Here is a 13,122-nt window from a genome sequence, read left to right as displayed (position 1 = left end):
TATCTCATTTTAAGTGCAAAATGATTTGGGGATTTCATGCAACGCGAACAGGATCAATTACAACTTTGCAGTCATTACTCTGTTTTCTTTTCTGCGATTGTGATTGGTCTCGCTGTTCCGCTGTAAATTTCCGCTCATGGGACGCCGGCCTGAGATTAAGATTGTATTCGGCAAATAAAAACTGATCCAGTGAATTTATATTTGGATCAATCGAATAAACTGAACAAGTTCAAAAAAATGTTATATTGGCCTACTTTCCACCGAGAGTTTAAACCGAATCAAAATGTAAGAACTTACAGGGAACTGTTACAGGAGAATGCTCGACTGTAATTGGTTGGCTCTTACATTTTGATCTGGTTTAAACCTCGCTGAAAACTAGGCTTTGTCCACGATCCAAAATTTAGTAACTTTGTCTCGGATCGAAATCTCAGGGGCCCTATTCTTGAAAAATATCACATACGAAAAATTAGAGAAATGTTATAGTATATGTAACGCGTACTGTAGTATTTTCCTAGTTTTTCGTATGTGATACTTTTCAAAAATAGGAGCCCAGATTTCTAGCATTGTGGACACAAGCCTTTAGGATCCGGACTAAAGCTCCGTACATAATGCAAAGGAATAGCGATAGCAATAGAAATAATGGGCGCGTTCAAGTCGGACAAAGCTGCTAATCTGCTCGTCGAGCGATTGAATGTGATTGGTTGGGTCTCTAAGTAATAATCAATCATATTCATTTGCTTGGCAAGCAAATTAGCCACTTTGTCGACTTGAACACGCCCATTGGCTCCTGCACACTGGACGCGAAAACGCTTGTCGCACGGTAAAATGAGACGCGATAATCAATATATTAGAAGCTGTAAGCTTATTGGCTACTTCATCACATTTTGCCACGCGGCAAGCGTTTTCGCGTCCAATGTGCAGAAGCCATTATACGATTTTAACCTATCAGAAACTCTATAGTCTGATAGATTGAAATCTATCAAAAATCAAATACACTAAAATATACAGTATAATATTGTATTATTTAATAGAGAGATACCGTTATTTTTATCGTTATCGCTTTTTTTCGCATTTTGTTAATTTTTGAGTTTAATAGGCCGCTATTTCATTTGTGCGTTTCTGTCATACGGCAAATTTTTCAAGCTTGTTGATTGATTATAAGATTAAGAGATCCGACGTCCAGCACACATTTGTCCAAAACGCACAAATAAAATAGCACACTCGTTAGTTTTAAGGGGCACAATAAAAGGAACAGGGAACAGAGAACAGAGATAAGAATTTCAACCTATCAGAAACTGTATTCCACAATACATGATTTCTGATAGGTTGAAATTCTCTGTTCGCTGTTCCTTTTATTGTGCGGAGTCCCTAAGTTGCACTATGACTAGTCGACTGTTCAAAGCCTCAAAAGCTACAAATGCTTTGAAGCATTTGATGTGCCCCATTAGAAGAAAGAATTTTACAAATTCATCAATTAAAATAACACTTCAAAGCTTTTGTAGCATCGCGTTGACCGTACCCTAGTTCAGTTCATTTGAATTCCAGTGACTTTCCGTTTTAGGAAAAAGCTGAGCTTTTTCTTCAAGATCAGGGTATCAATCATGAAACTTTTTTCCTAGGATGAAAAGTGAAAAATTTCTCCCTTAACTTCAATGGTTAAAATTTTCACTTTTCACTTTCTATCCTAGGGATAAAGTTTCATGATTGATACCCAGGGCGCATACGTATTGATACGCCATTAAGTTAAGTGTTCTGTTATTGGTCGGATTTGCGGCCAATAGACGTAGGGCGCAAGCGACGGCGACTGTCCGTTGTCGCACCGCCACAGGCCACAGGAACGCTCAATAAACGGCGCTAGTGTCTGTCAAGTGTCACAGCCGTTCCCGTCGGTCGACAGTGTTGCGAGACTCGAATCCGGTGATTTAATTAGGAATAACGTACTTCTTTTTTTTAGTAAAATTGTGAAACTTTAAGCAATAATGACCGACAAGAAAGGTAACTATATGCTGTAATCGCGCAGTACCACTTAGTTGCGTGTAATGTACACTGAGAGAAAGAGAGAAATATACACGCACCCACACGGGCGTACGACAGACGCGCGTTCATACACAAGTACACGACGCATATGACACACACGCACGCGTATATACATATACATATACATATACACACGTATATGCTCGTTGAGATAAGCCGTACCTCACCACTTGTCACTTGGCTCGACGACTAGTCGTTGCCTGAGGCGACGTCGTCGATGCGACTCCTGGTGCGAACGGCCTATAACGAGTCATGGCGTCGCTTGCCCTTCGTGCATTGGGCTCCGGCCGCCGGGTAAGGACCGCTCGAATATCTGGCCCGGGTTGACAGGACAAATCAATACCGCGCATCGCACTGAGAATACAAAATGGCCTCCGGAGAGTTGTTCATTCTCTTTCTTACGAGAGAGAGGGAGAAAGAGAGATAGAATGAAAAAAGAATGAAAGAGACAAATTTCTTATATTTATATTATGAATTACTTTCGTCGATTCTATTCAGATTATATTTTCGTAAATCTTTCGATTTTTATCATTGTATTTTTTAATCAGTATTTCTGAATCTTCAAATTCTAATTTTTGTAATATTTTCAAATTTATGACATATACATTTTTGCGTTATTGATCCCTCTCGTATTCATGAAATTTTTCGATTTTATACACTCACATCTTTCTCCATTTACTTTGATTCACAAAAGAAGATTGGTAAAATTACCGGATTTTGGCCTGCGATGGAACTTTTTTTATGCATGTTTTCTTGTCAATTTTGATGTAGTGAATTATTTGCAAACATTTATTTCAAACTGATTTAATGAGAACATATTGAAAGTTAAGTCGCATTGAAAGTAGCACAATTTCGTCAAAATCTGGTCTTTACATTACAATTTTCAATATTTTCCATCAGTTTAGCTTGAGATTAACGTTTGCAAATAATTCAGCATATCAAAAAATACAAAAAAACATATGTAAGAAAGGTTCCATTGCTCTAAAAAATTGACTATTTTACTCAATGAATAATCAATATAATAGGTCAATATTGATTAAAACGAGAGAATCTTTCTCTTAAGCGTATTTTTTATTTTCTTTAATGTGCTGAAGCAAACGTTAAGTTTAAGCTAAACATTATTAGCAAAATATTGTAAATTGCAAAGATCAGATTTTGACAAAATTGTGCTAAGTAATTTCAATGCGATTTTCAACATGTTAGATCAGTTTGAATATTTGCAAATGATTCAGCACATTAAGAAATACAAGAAAACATGTATAAAAAAGGTTCAATCATTTAAGCCAAATAATTTTATCCAATAATTTTATCCATCCTCCTTTGTAAATCTGCGTATCTGAATTTGCTTTTTTCATAGATAACTGATTCCTTTTCACAATGAAATTCTTGGAATCCCAGTTATTTGCAATTCTCAAATTTTGATACATTTTTTTATATAATAGCTTCTATATTTTTTATTCCTAAATTCTTGGGCTCTTTGCACTTGAATTGTAATTTTTTTTGTTTTTTTGTAAGATATTTTAATTTCTGTTAATATAAAATACTGCATATTAAAATGAGATGTATCATGAATTCTGAGAGCCATGAATTATTAAATTGATAGGTTTTAACTTTTCTTTCTTGTTTAGTTAATATATATTTTTGATCTGATTTAATGAACATACAGTACAAATTATATATGTATATATTAGTACGTTAGATTATATTAATAACGAGGTCATTGTCAAACTTCAATTTTTTTTGCAAATAACACACATAAAGAATCAGAATATGAATTTTCAATTGAATTATTCAACAAAGATTCCAAGGATATAGATTCATTCTTTTATTCGCGGTTTGTTATCAAATTAATTGTGTGAAGCTCCGGAAGTCATCCCTTTGTATTACTCACAATCAGTGATATTCTTACAGTTGTAGGAGCTTGTTACAAAAAGTGAGAATGCGCAAACGCCGTGTATGAAGTGTATGATTTAAAGGATCCCTAGAGCTTAAGAATCAGAATTTACCAAATAGTTCCGTTGTCGCTAACAATCGAACAGACACTGGAGTCGAGGTGTTCACTTGAGCGTCTGTTTTTGTTTGCTCAAGCCGTTCCAGACGTTACGGATACGTTTTTATTCCTTTCGCACGATGGAACGCAATCTGAAACATTCCTGGAATAGCTTCGGCAAAGATTACTTTCTCATGTTAGCGCCGTAAGAACGGTATATACCTCGACGATGCAACATTTCATTACCGAGTCTGGTCCCCAAAGCAGGTGCTGCGCTCCTATATAAAGCGCAGTATCGTAAGGATATATGTAAAAGTTTAGCCTGTAAGTGGAGAGCTGACATGCGCTCCTTACCATAATGATGATTATTGGTAATGTGAAGATAACACATTATATACTGCTGCGAGTCTGCTACCGTTTATACCTATGGCGATGTAGCAGCTGAGCGGAGGGATAGTGCCTACAGTTTGGCTGTCAATATGTTTGCAGCGGACCATTACAAAGACGATTTGATCCCAGTCAGTAGGTGGAGCTCCGGAGATCGGCGCAGCCTAAGCCACGTATCTAACCTCACCTTACTCTATATATTACCTTAACTCACTACGTGTTTATATACCAACATATATTACGTATACACACACATAAATATATATATATATTATATATAAATATGTATATCTGTTACGTTGAGGCTAATGTAAAGACATTGATTGCTCTAGCTATTGTTGTTTCTCGTGCACTTCTTTACTTTATAACAGGACATCTTCGTAAATGACATATCGCTCCAAGTATCTCCATAGAGAAGCTATTTATTTTTGCATCAAAATAACATTTTTCAAAATAATGGATAGTATTTTGTGAAATAGCTATTGTATTCTATCGAAAAGACCTGATCTGATGTTTTCAGACTCTCGAAAATTCTTGCTGTCGAATCTGATAGTTTTACCCTTCTTTTACCTTTGTCTTTAAAAGCAATCGCTTGCTTTCCGTCAGCCTCAATGTACATAAAAATATAGAATGCACCAGGCGTCTTCCGATTTAGAACAGAAAATGCCCCAAATCGCGGATTACGTGACTTCCATTGCGGCCATGTTTACATTTTGAAGTCTCGAAAGATTCGCGTATTTTTCGAATCACGAGGTTCTCCATGATCCGGAGCCAACGACCGATATATTCGTGACTGTTTCTTCCAGTTTTCTATTCCGAGAAACGTGGCGAAAAGCGGACAAAGTGCCATTTTGCACGCTCTAAGAATTTAACGAGAAAGAGCGCGCGCACGAGATTCAAATCTATTTCCACTCTCATGGCCGTGGACGTCACGTGACGCGTCGCGCTGTTCGGCCGGGCGCTTTCGGAAATCGGAGGCGCGGGTCGCTATATATCCAAATCAATATGGCGTAAGATATTGATATGGGTGTATCAATATTTCGTATACTGGAATTTCGTGATACTGGCTGACTGCTTTATTCTTTTACTCTTTTCCTTTTTTTCTTCGTTATTCTACGCCCGATATGCGCGTGCGCGCACATTCGCTCTCCTTTTCCTTTTTTAATCACGATATTTCTTCATATCCATCAAATTAGGACGTTTATCGGCAATATTATTACGTTAAATTAACTCTTGCGGCGTACAACTTTTATTGGATCTTGAATTATCGATCGAAACTTTTCACCGTGCATGAAATTTAATTATCATTGATGACAGCAAATTAATTTTAGTCTTTTTTGATGTCAACGCGGCTCGTTGGTCGAATCTATCCAAATTGAATTCTTCCGAAATAATAATAAAGTAATTTGTAACAGATTGCGCGCGCGCGTGCACGGCGGGCTTCACGGCGGGTGTACACGAATGCTGTATCTAATTGTAAGCTGGGCGTGTATACTTTTGACGATACTTTTGTCCTCTTAGGAACTTGCTAGCTCACTTTTAACAAATAGTGCATGCGTTGCTTTGAACCGCGTCACAAGTTTCCCGAGTATCATAAACACTATACGGGTATAGTTAGTTAAAAGAGTTGAAAGTCTCGCTAAAATAAATTCAAGAGAAAACTCGAAACAGAAAGAGCTGTGATTAACTATGTGGAAATTTGTGATAGCGGCTGCATGTCTCGTAGACACGTGATATATATAGACGTCAGATATATCATATATCTTTGACTTTCTTCTTCGATGATTGTAGCGTAACCTTAGATTGATTTCTTCGGTAGCTTGAAAGTAGTTTTTAACTTTGAAAGTGTAGTGAGAGAAGCGGTGAATCACGAAACGTAATCTCACGCCTACCGTCGCGCTGCAAGCTCGCTGTTCTCGCGTAGCTGACTTCAGGACAAAGAGAAAAAGAGAAAGAGAGAGAAAGAGAGCGAGAAAGGAAAAAAGAAAAGAGATAAGGCAGCTGTACGGCGGGAAAATTCAAAGTGAAATTGCGTTCCATCCTTAACATCCTTCAGTAGGCTTTTCTGTGCTTCTGTGCAAGTATAAGCTTCGATCTTTCTACGAGTTGTTTATCTCGTATCGCTCGCATGCTCAAAAGAACGTTTTTTCTTCAACGGTGGGGAAAGCGCGATCGTCCGCGTCCTTGGGAGAGGGAAAAGGGGAAACACAAAAAGAAGAATCAAAAGGAGGGACGATCGTGCACCCCGCTGTCGTTTGTATAATCGTGCATGTTTTTTTTTCCTTTCAATATGCTGTTTTAATCGGTTCTCATTATTCGCTTTGGACATTGTTACCTCATCCACGTTCGATCCTCCCTCAAGACGCACCCGTCTCTTTGTCGGCGAGGGCGATCCGGGAGATCGGGCGGACTGGTGTCATCATTTTTAAATTATCGTATTGTGTGATCACCGTAATTTTGTAGATATTTCGGTATCGCCCTGGAAGACTTGTTCGCGTCCCAGACGGTGAAGATTCCTTTTTTTTTTCACATATCGTCTCGAAAAATCGTTGTATTTTATATATATTACAACGTTCGCGTGTTTTTTTTTTTTTTTTTCGTATATAGTTTCAGATTAATTAATCCACCGGTTGATCGCGGCGAAGTCTCTCAGCGTCGCGATCACTGCATGCGCATGATCGATAGAATTCGTAATCATGTACACTGTTAATAGTGAGCTTAAGCGACATAGCATTCGTTGATACGCTAATCGATATAATCGACGAAAGTGTTCTCGCCGACGAGAATTCAGGAATTATCAGCAGCGGAAGGACAAATCTTGGGGAAACACAAAGATTTATCTCTTGCTTGCATTTACTTGTTTCTTGCATAGCTCCAAAGAGATATTCTTAAACGGGAAGCACAGACTCTTACATAACGCATAAGAAAATGTATCAATCGAAGTCCTTCATTTCCTTTCTTTCCGTGAAATAAAGAACTGTGATTGGTTCAATTTCTTATGCCTTATATGTAATGTGTTATGCAAGAGTCTGTGCTCCCCGCTTTAATCTTGAATTTTCTTTCGACAATTTATCGTACGTTTGAAGATTTTTATATAAAAAAAATGTATATCTTTCTCTTTCCTTTTATTATTGGAACTACAAATGTTTGATATTTTTAATTTTTCACTTCACTGATCGGTTTCATAGAATTTGCAACATCTATGTTTCCCAGCTTCTGGTCGTCTCCGCTCGTCTCGAGAACACGTCTGTTGTCCACGGAAGCATTTCGATGAATCGTCGTCCAGCAAAAAACCAAGTTTTGAATTGTTCTTTGTCGGTCGTTTAATGTGGACCGGCGAAAACAGAGATAATTGAAAAAAAAAGACATAAGTAAGAGTATAGTATCGAACTGGATAGTGTCGAACTGCTCATTGGAACTAATCGAAGAAGTGAAAGAGAAAGAGAGTGTGCGTGTGTGTGGAAGAGAGAAAGAAAAGAGCGATAGACACTTTTAACATTAAGCCGTAAACTAGCATTAATATTACAATCGGTTGTGATTGATTCGATGATTGTTTGCACCGTGACACATAGACACTTAAATTGTTATTTCTCGAAGGTTGCACGAATATGCGGATGAACCAGCATCCAGAACACCCACAGAGATTCCTAAACAAATTCGCTTGTACAAGGTGGTCCCAATTTTTGAAATTTTTATCTATACTATTCTTGACAGAATATAGAATAAAAGAATCGAGAGTTTAAAGTGATGATTGTCTTCAATTTCATAATTTTAATCGAGAAACACAAGTATCGAAAATCATCGAAAATTGCAATCTATGCAGTTCTGTAGCTATCTTCATTGTCTGAGAACTTTATTTCCCTAAATCTTTTAAATTGGAGATTTCTGGATTTTTGAATTTTTATGGCTTCTACGCACTAAACGCGGCAAGAATTAGACCGAGTTCAACTTTTTCCGTGCGAACTCGGAAGATATTCTTTCCAGAAAAGTGAGCGATTGATTAACCGCATTGCATCTTGCCGCGGAAGTATGCAGGAGCCGTTGGATTTTCTAAATCTTTGAATTTCCGATTTTTCCTAAATTTTTTCATTTTCCAAGTTCACTTGTTTCTTTTTCGTTTTATAATTATAAGTATTATATAACTGATTTTTCCAGTTTATCATATTCTATTTTTCGAAATTTTACTGAAATTTTACTTAGTTAATACTAGTATCTGTAAATGTACATATATCGGAAGTGAACTATTGCGTTTGTACCACCTGTTACAATTTCTCGTGAAATCACGGCAAAGATGGTCGTGCGAAAATTGTATTGGATCGCTTGTTTCCGCCATTTCGATCGGCTTTTGATCATATCATGAACAATTTGGTATGAGTTGACATTTATGTTAGAGTACAACATGTCTATGCAGCACCAGCGCAATCGCGCGGACAACATCCGGAGGACAGACAATTTTCATTTTTTAAATATCTGCTTTTTAACTTTCCAGTAGTTTTGTAATTCGTAAAAAAATTCTTTTATGTATCTATTTGAAAAACGATTCTTTTTTCCAAGGATTTCGATAAATGTCTTTTGAGAACGTTATTTTATTGATAAAGTCAGAGAGAAATTATCAAGAGAGAAAGAGAAAGAGAGAAAACGAAATTATAAAGGATTTAAAAAAATAAAAATTTCTTAGCAATTTACCTCAAATTCTATATACGCAAATTCTATGCACATTTTTCCTCTCTCCAAAACGTTGCAGCTCAACGTTATTACATTAACGTAGAAATATCCAGAAGGATAATTGGCCTCCCGATGGCGACGGTGCGTGGCGCATGGCGCGGTTTAGATAATTAAAAGAATTAGAGAAAGAAATAGGCGGCCGAACGTCTCGCGACGTCGCGATGCGGCCGGTCGCCAACGTTACTTACTTACTATTACACACGATTCCGAGGAACTTTTAATCATGTTTAACCTTTATCTCTGGATATTTGCAGAAATTTGTGGTTTGCTGAGTCTTGTCACGACTTTTTGAATGTGTGGAGCCCGATATGCATACATAGTCCACCGCTATGTATGCATATATAAATATTATATATATATATACATAATCATCGTACCACTATACTCATTGTATAAATTACACATTCACCGCCCAAAAAAAGAAAATAGAAAAGAAGAGAAAGAGAGACATATAGAGACTCTTCTTCTCGGCTCGACTTGTGAAATCGCATCTCGTCATTGCTGGTGATGATGAGAACGGCGATGATGACGAGAACGATGACACGATGACAATGATGATAATGATGATGTTAAGGCGGACTGCCGTTTTCATATCGCGAGTCCTTCGAATACTTGGGCTTGTTTTAACATCACTTTTTGGAGCAACCGTTATCCTTCGTACCTGGCTTTATTTTAGCTCTGTTTTTGTCGTTTTTCTGTTTTTTGAACACGGTCGAGCCTCGGGATTGATCGATTTGCATTTGGATTAATCTTCAACCCTTTATATTCGAAAACTACACTACTTTTTCAAATATTGTTGGAAATTAAATCTAATATAAATTAAATCTAATGTAAAGATATTGTTGATAAGTAGATTAGAATATAACGGGTTAATGATTGATGAAATGAAACAGATGAATAGATTGTTGATGTTTTGGATAAATGCAGAACGCAATCAAACACTTTCGAAGATGCAAAAAAACAGTATCTAAAAATAATACTAATAAGAATCACAAATCTCAATTTTGGTGCAGATCCAAGTTTGCGAGATCTTTATATAACAAAAAGATGAGCTGACTTAAGATAAATAATTAAGATTAAGAAGAATAGAATTTCTCTGGCAATAGAATTATTCTAAATTTTATGCGATTGAGTGTCAAGCACTCTACACTGCAAAATATACCGATCGATATAACGTAGCCTTATCTTCGTATGGATTAAAAAAAGCATCTATTTGTTGCAAGAATCCAAGACGTTAATAATTTATCTTAAAGATTGCACATACTTGAACGGATGTTTGTTGACGCCTTACTTACATGGATCCCTCAGGCTCAACCTTTTAGACGAATGTATTTGGCTTCTACCTTGATTGCGTAACGCTATTTGCTTTGAGATCGGTTTCGTATTAAATCTTAGTTTTAGAAGTAAAGGTTGCTCAATGACGAATCATTGTTCGAGAATAATCGTCTGAATTTTCTGTGAGCAATGATTTTGAACTTCAACTAACAAAAATTCATAAACTTTTAAAGAACATTCAAATTCATTAAAGGTTGGTATCACATGAATTCTTTCTATTCGGGAAAATTTCTTTATCGAATTATTCTCGAGTGCGATTCGTTTTAACTCCTTGATCGTGGATCCATTTGTGTGGACGATCTATTATCGATCTCGATGGATCCTCGAATGGGTATGGTCCAAGATGATCAACTTCTCGGAAAAAAAGACACTCCAAAAATTGAAAATCGAAATTATCAGATCTAAGTTGATAAAATTACTGGCTTTTTTTTCTACAACTTTTTTAAATTGTATCTTTATTAATAAATATGGATAAAAATTTATATTAGTAAATATGGATAAATATATTCAGTTGCAGTATAAGTATATTTAATCTTTTGTTTCTTATTTAAAAAATATTACTCTACGGAAATTTTCTTCTCTTTAAGTAGATAAGTGGGATGTTCAGAATATCTCAAACAAATTTTATTTTATAATAATATTTTTTAATAAAGTATGTGTTAAATTTACATTATTTTATTGTTATAAGATAGAGGAATGTAAAATATAAAAATAATTAAGCTTTTGGATGATTCTTTTTATTTTTCTTTTCCAGAGAACAAGGTTTATAAGATAATTAGCGTAGAATGCTGTAGCAACCTACTAAAAGGTTAATATCTTCTCTTTATTTATATTTATGAAAAAGGATTTCAAAGATTTCATGTTTGGGAACAAATTTTTAAATAAATGCCAAAATGATAAGCCAAAATGATTAAGAAACACCAGTCACTTGTGTGGATACACAATTTCATAAGAAATAAATGCAAAGATTGAATAGATGTCTTTCGGGATAAGAGGAGTAGTTGGTCATCTTGTAAATGTTTTTATAAAGAAGCCCGTCTGCGCCCCGGCAGTTTACGCCGGGCGAAATAGAGCTCAAGGAAGGCCCCGGGAGCGACAGGCGGGCGCGATATCTTCGGTTATTTCTTTTCACCATTATTTAGTGACTAACATTGTTTGAGCTTTGAATAGTATCTTGATCAAAACGGTGTATGTCATGTGTAAGATATACTTGGGTGTGGGAGTACCACTCTGGAGATCGGCGGCGCATTGGACAATCTCCTTCGATGTGGCGAGAACACGTCTTTCATATTATCTTTGGACACGTTACCTGAGAACGAAACTTATCTCAATGCTATTAATTCTGAAAGAAATATTTCGAATTAATGAAACATCGAAGTGGTTATAAACTAAAACAACTTGTACTTAACAGTAGCTGAAAGTGGCTTTCAAAGAATCGTCTGGAAATGAAATGTGAATTGTACGATGTTCAAAACTATCATCTTAAATTGGGTTTCTTGAACACTTTTTTTCAATTATTCAGCTTGTTATCACAAATATCACTTTAACTTCAACTTAGTTAAACACACATATTTTAATGTGTATCTAAAACTCGAATTGCTGAATTGATTTTGGCTTTTAGCAATTTGTACTATTGTGCTGTAAATCACTAGTATGGATTATACTTATCAAGAAATATCAAATCCCCCAAAAAACGTGAATAATTGAAAAATTGAATTGTGAAAATTGAAAAATTGAATCATTTCTAACAGCTACAAGTAGCTGAAAAACAAAAATAAAAAAAAAATTTTATCGAATTTGTTCAGACCACTTTGATATTGAGACGGTGATGCAGAAAAATGGAACTGGTATGGAACCACAACGAGGAAGAGAATCCAATCGCGCCCCTAATCTCGACGACGCGCTCTACGTGTGCTCGACGCGGACGGGATTTACGATCTGCCAAGATTATGTGCGGATTCCGTTCTTCGGTGCCGCGTCGAGACGCGGACGGATTGCGCCGGCACTCGTCCTTTCTGGCAGTGTGGTACCACGTACCATGTTGGCTTAGATCGAACACACACACACATGCTATTCGCGACCTGCGAATTCAGGTAGAGCTGCATTACGTATTACCTTATGTTACAGCGTATCCGGTGGCGCCGCATCCACCGACCGGCTTTGTTCCCGCGCCGACGCAACCCCCGACTTATGGTGGTAAGATAGATTTTAGAAGATCTTATAATACAAGTTTAAATAGTAACAATTTAAAGTTATACGTACTCTCACAATAATAAAAGGTGAAGAAAAAAGCGCTGTAATCGTTGCGTAATTTTTATGTGTAAATCTTCAATTTACTTGGACGTTTCGACTCACATTATACATATTGTTTATACATATTGTTGAGGACTCAAACGTGAACCGAAACATCCAAATAAATTGAAGATTTATACATAAAAATTACACAACGATTACAACGCTTCACTCTCATTAGCTCGTTTTCTTCACCTTTTATTATTGTGAAATTTTATAATCTCTTACAAATCTTACAATTAGCATAAGACTGTAATAAGTGGATAATGCGGACAACGTTCGTCCGTTTGGATTTTATCTCGTTTCTTTGCCGATTGTTCAAACATGCTACTTTATGTTGGCTGCATTCTGTAATC

At 36.4% G+C, this 13,122-nt stretch overlaps 1 protein-coding gene and 1 long non-coding RNA gene across 2 annotated transcripts in view; one reads left to right on the top strand and one right to left on the bottom strand.

The window, feature by feature from the left end:
- Nucleotides 1–1,836: 1,836 nt before the first annotated feature.
- LOC105148121 (uncharacterized) overlaps nt 1,837–13,122 on the top strand; it is a 33,297-nt gene continuing 22,011 nt past the window's right edge. The window contains exons 1-2 of the mRNA XM_011059631.2: nt 1,837–1,995; nt 12,602–12,670. Of these exons, the coding sequence (XP_011057933.1) occupies nt 1,980–1,995; nt 12,602–12,670 (85 nt within the window). The 5' untranslated portion in view covers nt 1,837–1,979. The remainder of the gene's footprint in view (nt 1,996–12,601; nt 12,671–13,122) is intronic.
- Nucleotides 4,049–4,586, bottom strand: LOC147907338 (uncharacterized). The gene is made up of 3 exons (XR_015547375.1): nt 4,382–4,586; nt 4,250–4,305; nt 4,049–4,179 (listed from the first exon to the last, which is right to left on the bottom strand). It is a non-coding gene; the product is annotated as an uncharacterized LOC147907338 (long non-coding RNA).

The sequence above is a fragment of the Acromyrmex echinatior genome, chromosome 14, assembly GCF_024713525.1.
Source record: "Acromyrmex echinatior isolate Ae372 chromosome 14, ASM2471352v2, whole genome shotgun sequence".
In the NCBI taxonomy this organism is placed as follows: Eukaryota; Metazoa; Arthropoda; class Insecta; order Hymenoptera; family Formicidae; genus Acromyrmex; species Acromyrmex echinatior.
This window is presented reverse-complemented; position numbering and strand designations above follow the sequence as displayed.